The 19234-nt window shown below is 48.0% G+C and overlaps 1 protein-coding gene across 5 annotated transcripts in view; it reads right to left on the bottom strand.

Moving 5' to 3' along the window:
* The window catches only part of ARHGEF4 (Rho guanine nucleotide exchange factor 4), a 167085-nt gene that overhangs the window by 14605 nt on the left and 133246 nt on the right, over positions 1–19234 (bottom strand). Inside the window, exon 6 of one of the 5 annotated variants that reach the window (XM_032446671.1) lies at positions 14757–14896. In XM_032446671.1, the coding sequence (XP_032302562.1) occupies positions 14757–14896 (140 nt within the window). Of the gene's footprint in view, positions 1–1604; positions 2133–7104; positions 7199–8219; positions 8242–8523; positions 8886–14756; positions 14897–19234 lie in introns of those variants that run through there. The other 4 variants (XM_032446675.1, XM_032446674.1, XM_032446672.1 and 1 more) reach the window with 4 other exon arrangements.

The following is a 19234-nucleotide window of genomic DNA, read 5'->3' as shown; positions in this document are numbered from 1 at the left end:
ATCCCTCGGACACGAGTGTGAATTTGATATTCTGAAATTAGTGCCTCCAAGAGCAAACAGGACTCCTCAGTAGCACGTTGCCAGTGGGGGATGCTCTCATGCTGCCTGCACAGCCCTCCTATGGAAAGTCTTGAAATAAAAGCTTGAATGTCAATATTTTTAGAGACATACTTCAGAGCAGAAAGTATTCTGAGGCCTCAGAGCTGGCCTAGGACTGAGAGCTTTAAGTCTTTAGATTGGTTAAACATAGCACTTAAGCTGCTTAAAGTCTCCTGGAGAGTTCAAGCAATTACGCTGAGGTTCAGTGGTTATTTACAACACATCTCATAGAAGGCCTATTCTAGAAACAAAAAAGAATCCTCAGCAATTAAATACATAACCCAAACCAAAAACCATCAACATGGCTGGGAGGGAGCTCCTGAATACAGCCATGTCTGTGTCTGTAGGTACGTGATGCCATTCCCAGCCATCCACCTTAGCTGTGGAGCAGCTGGGCGACATCGGGACCTGCTGCAGTGCTTGTGACCTGGTGCTGCTGCTCTGTGACAGACCTGCCCAACACCCACAGGTTGCCAGGTCAGTCTCTGCTGAACTGCAGCCACAGAACGTGCACCAACCTCAGAGCATGGGCAAAGCTGAGACACAGTGCAGGCATGATGTGCATCTTAGGTTGGCTCCCTCATAGTTACCTGCTGCTCTAGGTTACTGTTCCTCTCAGATATAAAAAGATGCACATTATAAAAGAATGCCAGGATAATCACGGTGCAGTGAATCAGGAGACAGTTTACTGAAGGCATATGGGGAAAAAAGAAATCAAATACAGTCCGCCTTTGGATAGCAAATGCCCCTTCACTGAACCAGAAGCAGCTTAATGCAGTGCATCCATTTTGACAAAAATAACATCAGGGTGATGGGGAAGGGGGGGGGTGGGAGGCTCCCAGCTGCACACAATGCCCAGTTTCTGCTGCCTGTGGGCTGAGCAGTCACTGGGGTGCAGTCCCTGCAGTGGGGAATGCAGAGCTGTGCTCCTGCCAGCGGCACAGCAGCACCAAACTGTGCCTTGAAGCAGCTGAGGCTGCTACAGCAGAGGATATTCCTGGCAAACCAGACAACTGCAGGTGGGCAGAGAGGAAGATTCTGTCACGGGAGCAGCAGCTGAGCCTCAGAGTGGACAACAGGGGAGCACAAGCTCAGCAAAGGCTCTGCAGGAGCTGTGGCCATGCAGAGCAGGCACAGGAGCAATGCAAAGCATTTAGTGATCACCACAGTCACTGCTTGGTTCTCCATTAGCCCTCAGCGTGTAGAAATCTGTGCCTTACACTATTTCTTGCTTGTACCCAAGCGCAGTTCATAGGCTCATATAGAAAGGCCAACACACTCAACTGTGACAGTCCCTTTCCCCGAGTGATTATTGTGGGGCATCTGTGTCACTGTGCAGCACAGCAAGCAGCTGCAGTGAGGAGCATCCTGTTAATGGGAAGAAAGGTTTGCAGCTCTCACTCCCCATCCCTGGAAGGATTATACATGCCATCAGAAAAAAGGTTTTCTGCAAAACATGTTATAACACAGCACAATCATCTGGCTATACTGCAAGAGCTGCTCACCTTCCAGATCATCTTAAAGGGAACGCTCCTCATTCCCAGGCACAGCAGCTTCTGTGTCCAAGACAGCTCATCTTTCCACTGGTTTTCATCTTTGCAATTAAGGCAAGGTTTGAAAAACACCTATTCAGTCTGTATGAAATAACATCTACGTGTTGGCTTTGTAATACCAAGAACAGCTCAATTCATGCTCTTTAAGAGCCATCATCTCCTGCCCCAAACCAGACTCTTGCAGAGAAGCATTAGAAGATGAAGAACACAAACCCAGCCACTTTCAGCTGTTGGAACAACTACAGTTGGCAACACAACAAACAGACAAGTTTCCCTTTGTTTACAGCAGCACTGTTTGCAACCCAGAGGCAGCGCTAACACAGATGTTCTGAAAATCAACTAGAGCTCTGACACTGCATTAGCACTGCTGTGCATCTACAGCTGCTTTCTTTACAGCCCATGGAGCTGCAGCCTTGCTGCTCATTTGCAGACAACTGATGTTAAGGGCAGGCACCAGGGAAGTGCTGTGCAGGTTACTCCAGCTAGCACAGCTGGATGTGATGTGGAAGAATTGCTTTACTGCTACTCCAAGCCATGCCAAAAGGGAGATGCACTCAGGGCTGTTACAAATAGCTGCCCCAAATGAAGGCCATGACATGAAATGGAGCTGGCATGCCACAGCCCTCGTCTCCTTGTGTGTTCATGTGCCAGCTGCTCAGCCCCGCTTGTCTCAGGCCAAACACCTCAATGCAATTCCCTGTTCTGACAGGAGCTCCAGGCAATCCAAGCAGAGATAAAAGATCTAGACAGCTTACAGAAGGAGGGATGGAGACCGCTTTAGAAACATGTATCTTTGAGCTACTTGGCTCTATTTGAATAAAATTTGAATAGCTTTCTTTTGATGTTAATTACACTGTACTACACAGAGCATCAGAAGGGAGTAGGAGCAGGACAGCTCAGGAGCAGGCTGCCAATGAAAAGGAACATTCTGTGACACCAAAGCAATGGTGGACAAGGGCTGACATTTATCTCACAGACCCTGGTAGGCATTGAGTTACTGTGCCAGTGTGTACAGAGCCACATGTATTCAGTAATAACAGCTTTCCACAAAACCATTCAGACTAGCACCAAGTAGTACATTGCTCTCTTCTGTTTATACCATCTGAGTGCAGGATTCCACTCAGAAGTGCTTTAAGTGGATGAGGAGAGGTGAAGGCCCCCACATAGCAGCCAGGAGGAGCCTCAGAGCACTGCAGGAGGGCAGCAGCCTCCTATGGAAGCATGGGTCAGTCACTCACAGACAGGGATGCTGTTTGCTCACTATAGGTCCTTTGGTGCCCTCAGTACCCTGAGCATCACTTTCCCATGACCTGTACATGAAAAGCCTACTAATCTGGGGAACGAACATCCTTAAGCTTTGGCACTGAGGAAACAAGAGCTGAGTCCTTATCAAACTTGGTAGCACTGTGCAAAAGGCTATCTCTGCATCACATCCAGTGGTTAAATGTTCACTACTTCCAGCAGATGCTGGTAGTGTTTGGAGTAAGTAAAGCTGTAAAAGTAACAGCTTCCATTTAAATTTTCCACTCAAACGTAGCACAGGCTGCATCTGACACAGCTGACTGATTCTATATGAGCTGCTCCTAAGGAATGTCTCCACAGATAGACTTAGGAAACCATCAGCCCAGAGCATCAGGGTCAGAGAGTCTGAATGTCAGGGATGACTCAAAAGAAAGAGGCAGAGAACTGTAACAGGAACAAAGAGCAACATGAATCCAAAAGACTTGAAGGGCTTCCAGGCCAGCACAAGCTCAGCAGAGTTTGAAGCTGAAACAGAGTAAGGTTAGCAGAGATCTAGCACAAGATAAAGGTTTGTGAAAGGAGGAGCAAGCTCCTAATGCAAAGCCTGTGGTGCCCAGTGATGTCACCAGGCAAGAAGATCAATATAAAAGCAGCATTCTTCCTGCAGTGCACGATTGAGCTGTACCACAGGATGCCGTACAGCCAAACACAGATGGCTTCAAACAGAGTTAAAGTGAGGCCAATTTGTATCTGGATACAACCTCTAGACCATCCAGGATCCTAAAGACAAGGGAAGGAACCAGACCATACTTACACGTCTTCCTGAGCAGTTACCCCAAGTTACAACTGAAAGTGTTCCTTGGCCAGTCCTACAGAATGGATCTGACATAATTAAGTTAGTAAAAAACCATGGAAGAAAACCAATTGACTGCCTTCCATTCTGACTACTTGTATTGCCTGCTTCTTGAAAAGGTGAGTCCTAAAAACGCTAATTGGACACAGACAGATAAGTTCCCCAAGGTACAGCAACACTCTCATTCAGCTGGAAAATTAGCAATTGCTAACACAGTAATTACAAGGACGTTAAGATGTCCTCTGGGCAGGGCTGCCATCTTCCTGCCGTGGCTTCAGGCAGAAGCGAGCTTAGCACTTGCAATGCTATAACAGGGATGGAAAGCATTGCAGTAATAGCAAGGTGGCAAATTCTTTGGCTACAGCCTAACGGTGTAGACATTTCCTGGGCTGTATTCATTGAGCAGTCCCTGAGCACAGGCTACAGTGCAGGTGCTGCATCCCCACTGGGTGCTCAGAAAAGTCTCCACAATTAAGAGCTCGAGGACCTAAAAACCTCCTTCAGCTCACAAAGGGGACTTAAGTCATTCAAAGCTCTAAATCAGCTTAAACAGCTTAAACTCATCGAAGGCCTTAAAGTGTTTTAAGCATTTTAAACCCATCTAAAGCCTTTAAATGGCTTAAGGAGCTTTAAACGCTCTAAGGCTTAAAAGTGATTTAAGTATCTCCAACTTCAGGCTAACCCACTTCTCACACCTCTCCCACTCACACAGCACCTGTGGCTCCAGGTTCAGGCCATCCCACATATCCAAATAAATGGCTATGGCAGAACCTTTCTTCTTTAGTCCCCTTAATGGGCACTCTGGTGCCTTGGGGAGTGCTGCTGCTGTCCTCACCTACAGCCAGACTGGAACTGACACCTGGTCTCCCATGGCCATGACTTAATGCCAAGACTCTTGCCTTTCTGCCTCCTTCCCTGCTGTCCCTATGACAGGGGCCTTTGAACACCACCACCAGACCTAGCGCATCCAATTCGGGGTCCAGCATAGCACCCAGCTCTTTGCATAAGGCAAGGAAAGGGAGCCATGCAGGGCGCAGAGCCTCAGGCCTTCTGATGTTTGCTACACAATCAGTTGTAGCTTGAAGGGAAATGAATCTAAATTTGTTTTACAAATAAGTTTAAAGAACACGTTTTAAAGCTGACACAAACTGCATTGCTTGCAAACTGCTCTGAATTATCCAAAGGTCAGAGTCGCTTTGAGCTCACAGCAGGCAGTGAGCCAGACACTCAGGGCACAGCTCTGCTCCCCGTGTGCATGCACCATTTAATTTTAATGGGACACACAGCAAACAGCAGAATAAAATGACTTTTATTGCTGCTATCTCCTGTGAAAGCATCTTTGGATTAACAGCATTGTGCCAAAGTCTGCATAACACCAGTAGGTGCTGGCAGACACCAAGGCCAATGGAGATTGTTTGGCAGGTTCCAGACCTGGCTCTCAGTGACGCTCTCTCTGCCCTAAAAGAACCAAGCAGAACGTACTGTCTGCTTCCTTTCCAGGTGAAAAAGCCTCACAGGCTTCTAGTGACTCTGAACTCCCAACACATCATGTTTCAGATCTTTTCTTCACTAAAACAGAGCTAAGGAGAGAAGACCCATTCAAGCAGCAGCCGATTTCTGGGGTCTTCTGAAATGCCAGTATTACTTTTGAGTATTTCCATTAGAAAATGTCTCAAGTCACTTGTCTCAAGTCCACATCATCTGGATGAAGAGAGCTATTGGCTTCAGCAAAGCCAGAGCCACGTTCCTGTTTCCAAGCCCATGCTTCAAACAAGCCCCACTCTAGTGCAAGTTTCCTCACCATCTAACTAAAATATCAGGTCACAACTCATCAGCCCAGCATTTCTTAGTCATGTCTGCCATGGCCATCCCAGCCAGAGAGACAAGGACAACATCATTTTATTCTGCAGTTCCCAGCACATTCTGCACTTAACAAGCCCAGTGAATGGTATAAACAAACACTCCTTCCTTTTAAAACATGTCTGTAAGCTGCATAATGGGACTTCTTTTTTTCCCTAGTAAAAACACTGGAAGCATTAATTAAAAATAATTGTTGATGGTATCATCCTAAATGCTTACAGTGGTTCTTATCTGGCCAACTCATGCCTTAGATTCCACAAATAAATCACAATGACATCAGATATATCAGCACAGAAACGAGCTCAGCCTGAGAGAACAAATTAAGGGGAAAGATGCATCTAAAGCCCCCTGGGTCCCTCTGGGAACAAGGTGCTGCTCACACTCCTGTTCTCAGGCTGCAGTTTCCAGGTCTGGCTCTCAGTGACGCTCTCCCTGTCCTAAAAGAACCATGCAGAATTCACTATCTCATGATCGGGTGTATGTGTCTGCCGTGAGGTCAAGGAGAGAGGTAAACAGGGGGCTCCCCATAACAGTATGCACACAGTATGTCATATTAGTTACCCAGTACCCAGATAAGCAGTGGGAAGAGAAAATGAGAAGTAATCTAACATGAAACGTTAGGAGGGAGGTTGTTCTCATGCCCTTAGCAACCAGCATTACCACCTGCAGCAGGCAGAACTGTAACACACATCTCCCATCAGCACTCTGGGATCTTGCAGTTTGTCTCATGGCTTTTAAATGCAAGAATGCTTCTACTTTATTATTATTACTTCTCTCACGCTATTCGAGTGCCCATAACCTGCTGAAATTGCTCCACTTTCCCTGGGACTGCAGCTTTCTTCTTAACTAAGGGACATGTTTAGTGGGAGGATATTGGTGGCAGACAGGGACTGGATGAGCTCAGAGATCTTTTCCAACCTTGTGATTCTATGGTTCCTCCTGGTGGTCCCTGCCCCCAGCCCTTGGAGACAACAGGGCCATGCTGGGGTGCTGAGCAGTGTTGACAGTGCACCCCTCCACGGCACACACACACACACTGGTCCATTCCACAGGAGTTTTGCTGTGTCACAGAAGCAGCTGGGCAGAGCACAGATGGATTTTTGGAAATGAGGACAGTGCCCCAGGTACAGCGAGAGCTGATAGAAAGAGAGGGGGGAGCAGGTCAACCTGTGTCTGCTCACAGCTTGTGATCCCCAGCAGCACCTGGTTGGTTTCCTCATTGTGCCACATCAGCCTCAGCTCTGTGCCAGGATGGAGGAGGAGCTCCTGCAGAGCCTCCCTGCAGCACCCCTCCTCCAGGCACAGCAGAGCAGGCAGAGACAGCCCTGTTTGGCAACAAAAGCCACCTGAGGAGCAGTGCAGCGACATGGAGCCTGGCTGGATGGGAGCACAGGTTGCTGTGCATCCCAGCTCAGCCCTTGGTCAGAATGATGTGCTCAGCTCCCCAGCTGCCCTGTGCAGAGCCAAACATCAGGGATGTGAGCAGAACCAACCCACCTGGCAGGGTCTGCACACTCCTGCAGTTCTCACCCAGTTCATCCGATGCTTTGAGCTGCTCAAGCTTTAGAGCAGCACCCTGCAGTTCTAACACGCAGGGGCTGCGTGGTGCTGAGACCTCTCACTATTGACAGCACAATGCTGCTGGAATGCTGCAATGTTCTGAGCCTGCTCCAGCCCTGCAGCTGCTCCCCAAAGTGTTCTCCATCCCAGAGCCCAGCAGCACACCTGGGTCCTGCCTGCCACGTGAAGACTGAGCCACGCTTTGATATGGAGGCAGAACTTATCCCCTCCATTAAGCACTCATGCCTGTGCCATGCCCACCGCCTTCTTGGGCAGAGCCTAGCTAGAATGAATACAATTAACATCTAGAATTAATAGTCAAGTCAGATATCTTTAATCATTCTGAGTCTCCCTGTACACAAGGGATTCCCAGCAAGGCAAGGAGTCAGGGCCAGTGCTGCCCATGCCCAGCACCACGCTGCCCTCTGCACACCCCATGCTCTGGTGGAGCAGAACAGCACTTAGCCCATACGCACTGCATTTCTCCATGCTAAGCCAGCGTGGTTAGTGCATGACACACAGTCACACAGAGAACATTGCCAGGAGACAACAGACAGCGTCACCACCCCCAGAGCCATCAGCACTGGGCTCTGCAGAGACCTGGGCCATTGGTACAGGAACGTGCTGCCCTGGTGAAGGCTGACCTCCAGCTGAGCTTTGCCCGGTGGGCAGGATGGAGGATACTGCTGGGCCTTCAATCCCCAGCACCAACATAAGCAGCACAAGCTGGTTCCTTTCATGCCACCCTCCTGCAGGCCCCACTCCTGTTGGTAGGGCTGGGCAGTGCGGGCCCCATGCCTGGCCCTACAGAGCTGTGGGGCTGCAGATATGGGGGGGCTCTCCCTCCCTCAGCCCCACACAACAGCTCCTTGCGTTGCTCCCCGCTAGGCACAGATGCTGCCGTCCCGGAGAAGGCAGCTCACAGCTCAATGCACGTACACACAGCACATAAGCTCTGAGGTACAACAAAGGGAAGAGGATAAATAGCAGTGCAATGCTTCATCCACGCTGCTGCAGCGTCCGCTTGGCCCCGGCTCACCGCGTTCACTGACCATCCATCACTTCTGCTAATGGAGCAGCACCCCCAGGACCGGGGGCTCTGCGGGCTCAGCTTCTGGGTGTAGGGCTCCGTGCGGGGCGTCCTGCGGGCCGGTGGGGCTACGGGCAACGCCGTGCTGTCATCGGGGGGGGCTGAGGCCGCTCGCTCGGCGCAGCCCCGGGCCGTCCCCTCTCCGGCTCTGAGCGCAAGGCACCGGCGGTGACGGGAGGGGAGCGGGGAGGGAGTGAGGGCTCACGAGACAGGGATGCTCCGAGACACAGAGTGACAGCAGACGGGGCACACAGCCACATGCTGACCTGCCGGCAGCCCTCAGTGGAACGCCAGGAGGAACATGAGCACCACGTTGACGACGATGAGGAAAAGCAGGATGACAAAGACCACCACCCGCTGGGTCTCCGGGTTCATGTTGCAGCGGAGGAAGGTGTGAAGCGCGCTCCACTTGCGCCTGCCGCGCTCGGGGAGCTTTGCCATGGCTTCAGCACGGGAATACAATTAAAAAGCAAAAAGCAAACAAAGCCAAAAAGGAAAGCAGCGCCCTTGGCACAGGAGCGCTGTGCAGAGCGCGGCGAGCAGCGGCGCAGCTCTACGGGCCCGGCCCGGCCATGGCCCCGTACCGGGACCCCGCCGCTCCCGCCCGCCGCGGCCCCGGAGCGCTGCGGTCCCTCCCCGCGTTCCGGCCGCGGCGATTCGCTGCGCCGTCTCCAGGATACGGGCGGGCCCTGCCTGGCAACGCGGCGCGGGGAGCGGCACGAGCGGACGGCGGAGCTCCCGGCCCCGCACCAACAGCCGGCGGGGAGCCGACGGATCTCGGAGCCCGGCCCGAGGCCGACCCTGCCCGCCCCAACCCCGTGCGGCCGGGAGCGTCCTGCGGGCAGCTCTGCGGAGCCGGGCGGGGAAGTTGGCCGGGCGGAGAAGCGCTGGGGGCAGAACCGCGGGCAACGGCGGCACCCACGGGCGCTGCCGAGAGCGGGCGGGGCCGCGCCGAGTAGCGCTGAGGGGCGGCCGGCGGCCGGGAGCTGCCGCTGCCGCAGTTGCGCGCTGCAGGAGCTCGTCATCCCGCCGCGGGACCGGAGCGAACGCGGCGCCCGCAGCCGGCGCTGCACGGAGCGGTCGCTGGGTGGTGCGAACAGGATGACTCTGCACTTGAGCCCATCGTGCAGCCGCGTACAAAGCGACATCCCCTGCTGCCCCTCGGGCAGGGTGCTGAGCAGCCCCACAAAGCGGGGGATGGGGGGAACCCTCCTGCCTGTGTGACTGCCCGCAGGAGCAGCTCGGTGCTTTCAGGTGTTAGCACCACGGCCTGCAGCATCCCTGCGTGCATCCTGGTGCACAGCACCTGAGAGATCCAGAAGGATACAGGCTCCAGTTGCAGCATAGCTGGGTGCTGCCTTTCATTTCAGTGTCTTCCAGACTGCACCAGCTTCAGCTTTGCAGGAAGCGTAAAACCAACAGCGTCACCCTGTGCTTTTGGAACAATTCAGATGTGGTCATAAGGTGTCATTGAGCAAAAGCCAAGCCCATGCAGTAGATTGAGGCTGAATATGTGAAGGTGGTGAGACACTGGCACAGGCTGCCAAGAGATGTGGTTGATGCCCCATCCATGGAGACTTTCAAGGCCAGGCTGGATCAGGCCCTGGGCAGTCTGATCCAGCTGTGGTGTCCCTGTGCAGTGCAGGGGAGTTGGAGAGCTTTCAGAGGTCCCTTCCAAGTCTAATGATTCTATAATCCTATGATTCTAACTACATCATCAGTGTGCCATTTTCTGAACTTAAAGACCCTGCACATCCTATCTCTAGCCTACATATAGAAGAAATCAAGCTTTGGGTGGGTGTTCAATGGATGGACCTCTATCACAGTTCAGCAACTGAAAACAAGGACTGCAGATGGAATGGAGGACGAAAAGAAAGGATCTGTGCAGGGATTAGCAGCGCTTCCTGAAGGGCCAGAAGAGTCAGGAGGGACTTTATTTTTCCACCACAGGATTCAAATGCATTCTGGAGATTAAGGGGAAAAGGGAAAGCTCGCAGAGAGGAGCTGCTCTAAGTCAGGATTTGGAGAGAGGAGAACAAATACAAGGAGTTTTTAATGTCAGAGCCATGCAGAGAGGAACCTGAGGCATGGTACAAAACCAGTTCGTTCCAGATACGCTCACCCCCCTTTCTGCAAACACTTAAACCTGGAATAACCTCCACACTAAGCTTTTCCCAGCATTCCTGCTCCATCACATTCCTCCTTTATCCCCTTCTCTCAGCAGACCTTTGTACTCTGACATCCACTCTGTTATTGTACAGTTATCTGATGCAGGTGTTTCTTGGACTGGCAAACTGAGTGCAGACATCACTAACTATTTTACAGATAAAGACACTGGCTGGCAGAGTGAATTGTAAGAGCAAGGTTTTGCACAACAGACTTGCTCTTGTAGGTGGAGCCTTCAACATACAGAGGCAAACAGCTTGTTATTAGCATCAGCAGTTGTGCTGTGTATTCTGTAAGTGGTGAGGAGGACTGGGCAGAGTGCATGAAACCTATGGATACGCTGAATAAAAACACAGACAGGCTTGGAGACAGTCTGGCAAAATTAACTTCAGGTGTTAAATGTTGGATCATTTCTTCTTCTAAGGGAAAGCTGTTTGTGGAGCCAGGCCTGACTCTACAGGCCGGTAACTAGGAATACATTTAATGATGTCTGCTGTTTGCTGGCATTACAAGTCCCCAGTACACACAGCCGTCATTAGCAAGTGTGAACAGAACAGAAGCTGTTGGTCTTTGCAATTTAACAGCTGGCAGGGCTGACATAAGAACTCCAAAGCTGCCATGATTCCTCCAGTTATTACCTTTGAGTGACACATTTAGGGCTGTTTTACAGACACAGAGAAAAGTTTGGGCAGTGCCACCCCCTCTTTCAGCATGTCTGTCCATGTTGGAGCACACACAGCATGGAGAGGCATAACACAGAGGCTCCCTCCTCAGCTCTGCTCCTGGAAGGCAGAGACTATTCCCTCAAGGCAGGCATTGCCTTGTGCATGAGCAAAGCCCCTTCTGCTGTAACACCTCAGCATCCTTCTAGGATGATTCAGATCTGAGGACTGTAAAAACTAAACTCATAGGGCATCAAAACCTGCTGCAGTTCTGCTCCAGTTCTGCCCTGAACGCTCTCACACACACAAGGTCCTCAGGCACTTAAGACCAGAAACTCAGATCCAGTAAAGATTCATGTCCATCAAGGAAAACATTAATTTTTTTCCTCGACAGCAAGGAGCTGCCTACAACGCTCCTCAACTAAATCATCATTGCAGCTTCTGAACCACAGAACAGAACCACAGAGACAAGACAGGACTGTTTGTTAGAACATTTGCTGCCTTTGGTAAATGGGAGATTATTTTTGTTTATGCCATTTCCTCAACACTTTTCTATATGTATTACTTTGTTAAATCAGGAATCTCTATGTTGGACTAATCAGCTTAATTGCATCCTGTCAACAAGCACTGGTAAAACATGAACATATGTAACATATTGCAATACCCTCATTTTAAAACATGAGGCAACAATGTTATACATCTCAGATAAAATCATCAAACCCTGAGCTGCTGAATCCAGCCAGTCCCTGCATTTCCTCAGGAACAAGACTTCACATACCAAATTCCAAGCTTATCAAACGTAGAGTCAGAAGAGATAAGGAAAATAGAGGGTGCCTTGCTACTGTTTTCCAAATGCTTATTGCTTTGCTTTCATAAGATGGAGACAGTACTACTTGGTTAGGGCTGAAAGGAGGCAAATACTTCACCTGTGCTGAATTGCAACAGCATTATTTCCAAAGGCCATAGCTGTAAGGGCACAGCAGCAGGTCAGAACAGACTCTTGGTGCCTATCAGCAATGTCCGAACAAACACACCTAAGACCATTTGCACAGGCCAACTATTTGATAAGCAGCATTTTTTTCCTCATTATCTCTGGCATCACTTCAGAGCTCAGCAGGCAGGTTTTTACATGCTTAATTCATCAACTCCTCTGCTTCAGCCTACGGCCACCATATTTCATGCTGCTTGACGCTGTGCCTACCCTGTGCATAGTATTCTGTACTGGAAAGTCAGAAACATGGTGCATTTGGAACACAGACTTTCTCTTGCCGCATTTTACCAACTTAAGCTGCAGAAGAAAAACGATGCGAGGATGAAGACTTTACCTGGAGCAACCACCAAAGTAAACTGCACCAAGGACAACCTAAAAACCTAAAAATCTCTTCTCATGAAGATCTACATCTGAAAGAGCATCAGACAGACCTCTCCAGAAAATTGCTTCCCTTGCCTCTTTTCCCATCCCAAACCCTTTTTATTACTTTTTGACTGATTTTTCTTGGCTCCTGCATGGACTCACGCTGATCTTCCTAGGTGGGCTCTGTACAACCTTCCCAGCTCTTTTATTCCTCTTGTCTTCCTGCCAACAAATGATTCGAGTTTTATGAAAGGCTTCTTTTTTGTTCCGTAACCATTTGCTCTTGATCCAAAATGAACTTCAGCTCAGTGGTTGCTTTATTTTATTGATTTTAAATGCAACATTTGTACTGCCAAATGCCTGGAAAATGGATTTTAACCTTCTCTGTTTATTTGAAAGCTGCTCCTTCTGAGAGCTTTGAGAATACTGTGGTCACCATAGTTTCCTTATCCACGACCAATAAAATGCAATTTGGAATACAATGCAACAAGGACAAGACTACTCAGCTGACTTGACTGCATTGACACATTGGTGTCTTCACTCTACATCACTCCTAGTGTTAGTACTGGAAATAGTTAGGATTCATCTATACCCAGATTCTGGCCCAGCAATCCAACTGAAGGCTCATGCTTTTCTGATTCCCATCTATTGGAGATATTTTAGTTCCAGCACTTAAGATTTCTCTTCATGTAAAATCCGCACCTCACAGATTTAGTATTTCACCTCCAAGAGATTTTATATGTCACTGCACTCTTTGGTTCCAGGAAGTAATTGCATAGGGAAGCACTGTGCTAATGCTCAGCAAAGGTAAGTGATGGATTCATTACCCATAGAAATCTGTTGACAAAGTAAATAATGTACTGCCTGTTCTTACAGCTTTGTTGGCCCCCGAACAGGCTCAAGCTTCTAGGAAATGTGCCAGAGATAAACTCCTCTCTTCCAGTCAACCAGCCAACAAACCCACACATACTTCAAAGAGGATATAAATGATACCTGCTTTGGACACATTCACTTGCTTTCCTTATTAGAAGTTATATGATGGAATTCTAATCAAATAAAATGAACTAATAAGAGAAGAAAGAAAACCGAATGTCCTCAATAACAGAGAATGATGAAGAGAAAAACACAACATATATGAAGGCTATAGAGACCCGCTGCCAAGTTAAATAATAGTTCTGATTTTAAAGAGCTGTGAAGATTTCCTTTAAAAATAAAGTGCAAATAAAAGGAAAGAAGTAAAATATTTTGTATTCTCCTCGAAAAATAATAAAATAAAGCAAAGTCCAGAGGATGTTCCGTTTAATGAGCCATAATGAAAAGAGTTGACAAGTCAAGAACATGAATAGCAGGAAAGCCAAATTCTCCTCTGACAATCTCAGTGCACACTATGGGACTGACTTCTGTGGTGCCTCTCTAGAACATATCAAGTTAACAAGAGAGAATGTAACTCAACAAATGGCGATACACAGGTAAGTTGAATTTCCTTTCAGTGTAACACACTGGGGACAGGAAATTAAGAAATAAATAACTTACTGAACATCTGTTTAGGACAAAGCCAGTCAAAACTGCTGAGGTCAAATCAAAAGCTCCAGCCATGGTTTGACAATTGCTGCACAGGGGAAGAAAATACAGCAAGTTCCTTCCTTACCCTAAGATCCCAGAGCTGTAGTCATGAATTCTGATCACAAGAAGCAGGAATGAACATTTGCTGTTGTTATTTTGAAGAAAAGCTGTTATCCTCACTGTGCAGTTCACTGGTAGCTTTGAGAGACCCCAGAAGCACCACCACTGTGTATATCCAACATACAGGCACAAAGCCTGAGTCAACATCATCTCAGTTATAGCTTAGACACAAGAAAACATAATAAATATTTTATCCTCACCTTCTCATATACTGAAGGTCATGTAAAGCTACCAATGTATGGGGGGAAGCAGAACATGCATGTATGTGTGAGTGTAAGAAATCGCTCGTATAGTGAATATGCTTCACACTTTCAACGGAAAAGCTTATTAGTTCACCCCACTGAAAAAGCACTCTGTTAACAGGATGCCAGTTCTAATGCATTAGACAAAACCATTATACTTCTGCAGGAAAAAAGAAAATCTTTAATCCCATTATTATGTTGTCCATTGTCCTCCACTCCTAGGGAGAGCACCTTCAAGGAAAGCTCAGACCCCGCTATTAACCAGTTGCGAGTGACATTTGAAGACTCATCCTCTCTGCCAGGACCAGTATGGTCCTGGATCCATCCCACAGTTCAAACCAAGGACTGACATCTTTCCTCCCCCCGCCCAGCAGAAGCTGCCAGCACAGTACCTCGTTGATGGCGAGCTGCTCTCCGCCTCCCCCAGGGTGGCCATAGCGGTGGTTGGAGCTGCGGAAGTCCTCGTACAGGTCCTCCTCGCTTCCCACATCATCTGTCAGAGCTGTCTTGTCCAGGGCCCCATCAGCGATCACTGCAACAGCAAAAAGGAGTCATTAGTTATACACCACAAGGTCCTCAGAAGTGCTGCGCTAATAACATGAGCTTGGTAGGGGTTAGGGAGGCAATAACAGCATAGAGGGGAAGGAGACAAGGGAACTAGACATGCTCCTGGCAAAGAACACAGCTGTGATTTTACAGAAATAAAAGTGGCAAGGTAAAAGGCCTGTGTCTGCCAATTTAGACTAAGGAAACTCTAAGTCTTTGGAAAACATTCACCTTCCTATTCGTCCACCCATTCAGTATGAGAACCCCTTTTGTTCCCTAAAGGAGCGTTTGCTATAGAAGTATTCTCCAGCACCAGCAGCACAGGAGGGTTTTTCTGCTTGGAGTAACATGGAATAAGCTGCAGGTAGCTGAGGCTCAGCAGTCTGCAGAGAGCAAGCTGATGGTTAATCCCATCCCTGCCTATTTGAAGTCACATTCTTCTGGAATAGCAACTGGTAGAAAAATGGTTTCCATGACAAAGAGGTGGACTTCACAGAAGATTCCTATGCATGAAGTAAGCAGCTAACACAAAGGCACACATGATGCAGAGGACAACAGGTAATGTAATTAATAATTTGAGTTGAGATTAATGGACTTGACACGGCTTCTCTGTAGGGACTGAGTGGAGTGAAAATACAGACATTGCTATCATTACTCCTGTCAAAGTTATCTTTCATGTCATACTTAAAACATTCACAGAACAAGTGAAAGAAAAGCATCTAGCTTGATCTTCTACAGCTTGGACAGGCAAAGCATTGGTTGGACTGGTTTTTGAGCTCTCACTTCATTCCATTTGTAGCAAGACCTACAAACATCATCCTTGCAAATGTTTTCATTACATGTGAAGTTGTGTGTTGCACATTAAGGCTGCATCAAAAAATATGTCCAGTAGGAGTGAGGTGTAAACTCACAGTACCATCAGTCAGTTCAGTGCAGTTACTTAGCTTGTAAATGACTAGTCTGTGAGCTGCTTTTGAATTGAATATTTGATTGTTTATATTGTGAATTCAATAAATACAGCACAGCAAAGATAGTCAGCACCTAAACCTGAAACTCATCCAAAACTAACGGAAGCTCAGGACAGAGAGGAGAACATGAGCTTATAATGAAAGCAGTTTTCTGGATTGAACAGAAAAACAAGCAAGAATGATACAAAAATCTTTTAAGACAGTTAGGAAGGAAATATTGCAGAGAAAGAGGAAGGACAAGGAAAGCATGAACCGCTTCTCCTTCAGCCAGAATAATCATCTATCTTAATCTGGGAAAACATTTTAGCTTCTCTCAAGTTAGAAAATGATGCCCATTTGTTCCCAACAAGAAACTTAATGGTACCTAGCAGGTGGCTTTCATCAGATGGTGTTGATTTCAGTTCTTGCTGTGCTATGATCTCTCAGCTTATAACATAGCTGAGATTAGACCTGCCTCTCAGAAAGGAGTCAAGTTCCTTTTCCCACTCTGTCCTATAGAAATAAGAAGTCCTCATGGACATACTCCACCAAAAAATGAAGTCCATAATCACTAAGAAGTTCTCAGTCCTTTAAGGCAGAATGGCCCGAGATAGTCATTAGATGTTTTCCCACAAAGACTATGTTCCAGGGAAGAACTGAAAGAAGACCAGAATTTGCTCTAAGGCAGCTTACATGGGAGAGAAGATTACAAACAAATAAATAAAACAACAGCCTGAAATGGTGACCCATTGCACTAGAAATCCATCAGGGAAGTGGGAGAACTAAGGCTTTCAATGTAGGTAATGACTCAACGTGCACAGTATAAACTAGGTCAAGTAGAAAAGAAGCAAGAACTGTACAAAAATCTTCGAAGACAAGTTAGCAGAAATGGCTAAAACAGTCTATCAGCTTCTCAGCTGCACAGTACTAGTAGGACAGACGAGTATTAAACTGTGCAGGAGTTGGTCTGGGTGCCCTACTTCCCCTCCCCACCAAATGCTCATCTCCATCCACTGACGCGGCCGCAGCTGGCTTCTGTGTCCTCCCGAAGCCACGGATCTGACCTGGCCCTGGCAATCAGACAGCAGAGAGCAACACTTGGTTAAAAATAACACTGAGCTCCGAGTTACATCCAATTAGCTCAAGCAGATTTCTCCACATTTCATACGGCTGTCGTGCTAGATTCTGTTAAATATGGCAACAAACCCCATACACAGGAACGTAGGGAGGGGGTGTCACAAACTGTAGTATGACAGCCTTCTCTGCAAGCATTACAACTCTGTGTTTTCCTGTTGTAAGTCGAAGAGCAAGCTCAGAATTCATGGTACAGGAGCACAAAAGCTGATGGATAATGCTTCCAATACCAACTGATGAGAGTGTGCAAAACCCCCTTTTTATGTATTTGAATAGAGTGTAAGGTGTCTGCACAAGGAGTCACCTTAAGGACATGGAGCAGGGAGAGCATCCTAGAGAGGAGTGTGGGTAGATAAAGCTTGATCAAAATGGAGGAATGAGGTCCTAGCTCCTCTCTGAAAGCAAGGACCTGATTTATACATTCTGTGTGCAAAGGATTAGTGACCACAAGATGTAAATAGCTAGAAAGCTGAAACCCAAAAACAGTACCACCAAAGCAGATTCCTACCCTCACTGGACAAACAGGATATATCTCTAGCACAGCTTCCCCAGAGCAGCTGGGCCCCAGGCACAGCCCACCTGGTACCAGAGTTCTGTGCCCCCCAGAGTTATGGCTCAGCAGCACTGAGCCCTGTGGCTGCCTGCGGGTGGGGAGCTCCTGCCATGGTCTGGCTCAGAGCCCTCAGCAGTAACCCAGAACTGATGGAAAATGGGTCACAGGCAGCTTCCCCCAAAGCCAGCCAGCCTGCAGCTTGTGGGGTGAGGCCAGGGCAGGAAACAAGGGATGACTGCAGCCAGCTTCAAAAGCCAACAGCACCCAGAGTTTATCAGAAGTGCATATTAATGACAAAGGGAACAACAACTGTGTACTGGAAGTACCTCTCTTTAAGTATGCTCTTCCAGCATCATATCCAGAATTTGTCTCTACGTGGCATTTACATTTAAAATAATTCACTGGAATAACAGTAGGAGCCTGATTTACACTCACAGAGCAAATTAATTCAGAGCTAACAACATCATTCCCATCGCCTCACTGAGCAGAGATGGCTGTGGTTACGTGCACCTGCAGGGAGCTGCAGCTGGAGGAGGGGGAGCTCAGGAGATATAACACACCGAGCAGACATAAAGGGTGTGTGAGGTGGGAAACATACCCAGAAGCCCCTGTACAGGTGAAGACAGCCCTCCACCCTCTCTTTGCCATAGCTGCAGCACCCACCCACTCTGCTCCGAATGGTGTGCATCATTTATCAGTTGCTTGATCTACACAGGTCCCTGTGCAGCTGCCTCAGTGAAATCCATCAGTGATGTCATCCCACTTCTGCCCCAACAGTGCCATTCTGCAGCTCTTTGCTGTGCTGAGGGATCCTTTCACATTGCTGTGCTTATGGCTGTGGGCTGTTTTAGCAGGAAGAAGGAAGGACTGTGGGGAGGGATTTATCTAAGAGCAGACGACGACCCATTAGTATGAACTTCCTAATGGGAAAGAAACCAACACCACAAACCATGTACATGGGCCTGCAAAGCCTCTGTGCCCACCAAGCCCATGTGCAGCACACTTCGCTCAGTGAACTGCATTACAGGTGGGAGGGATGGGAGGAGCAGCGTAATAGTGACACTGTGAAAATGATGGGAGAAACGGATAGGAAATAACATAAACCTATGGTTCTGAATGAAGCCTTCTCCTTTGTTGGAAAGCACCTCTGCTGAACAAACAACTCATTCACTGGCCGTGCTCCAGTCACAGCTACTGATGTGGAAAGAAGCAGGCATGTCCTCCTACTCTATTTGTTTTTTATTGGCTCAGGTCTGATTACTCATCCATTCAGCCCTGTTTGCACTCATTTTTTTTCAGACGGATGTCATTGGAAATGCTATTTACTTTACATCTGAACTGAATGTGGTGGGGGCCAGCTCCCATTTAATCCATTAAGCCTTAGCACAATCTATGCATGAAATCAACTGTAGCCATCAAAACTCACAGACAAATCCATTCTACAATCCAGGCACACTCTTCACTGTATCCTCAGTAAGATGTGCTGGTTGGGAAGTCTGGGATGTCATTTACTGTTCCAGCTTGGTGTTGTCCTCAAATATATTTGAGGCTGCATAGTATAGTACAATCAGAATCGACTCAGATCAGCAGTAACCTCAAGCAAGCTTTCAGTTCTACTTCAAAGATGAAGCTACCATGTTCTTATCTCTATACCTATGTGTTCTTGCCCGGATGAGTAACAGCCAAGGAA

Source organism: Coturnix japonica, chromosome 9 (genome assembly GCF_001577835.2).
Source record: "Coturnix japonica isolate 7356 chromosome 9, Coturnix japonica 2.1, whole genome shotgun sequence".
Lineage (NCBI taxonomy): Eukaryota > Metazoa > Chordata > Aves > Galliformes > Phasianidae > Coturnix > Coturnix japonica.
The sequence above is the reverse complement of the archived record's forward strand: the minus strand, read 5'-3'. Positions and strand labels throughout refer to the sequence as shown.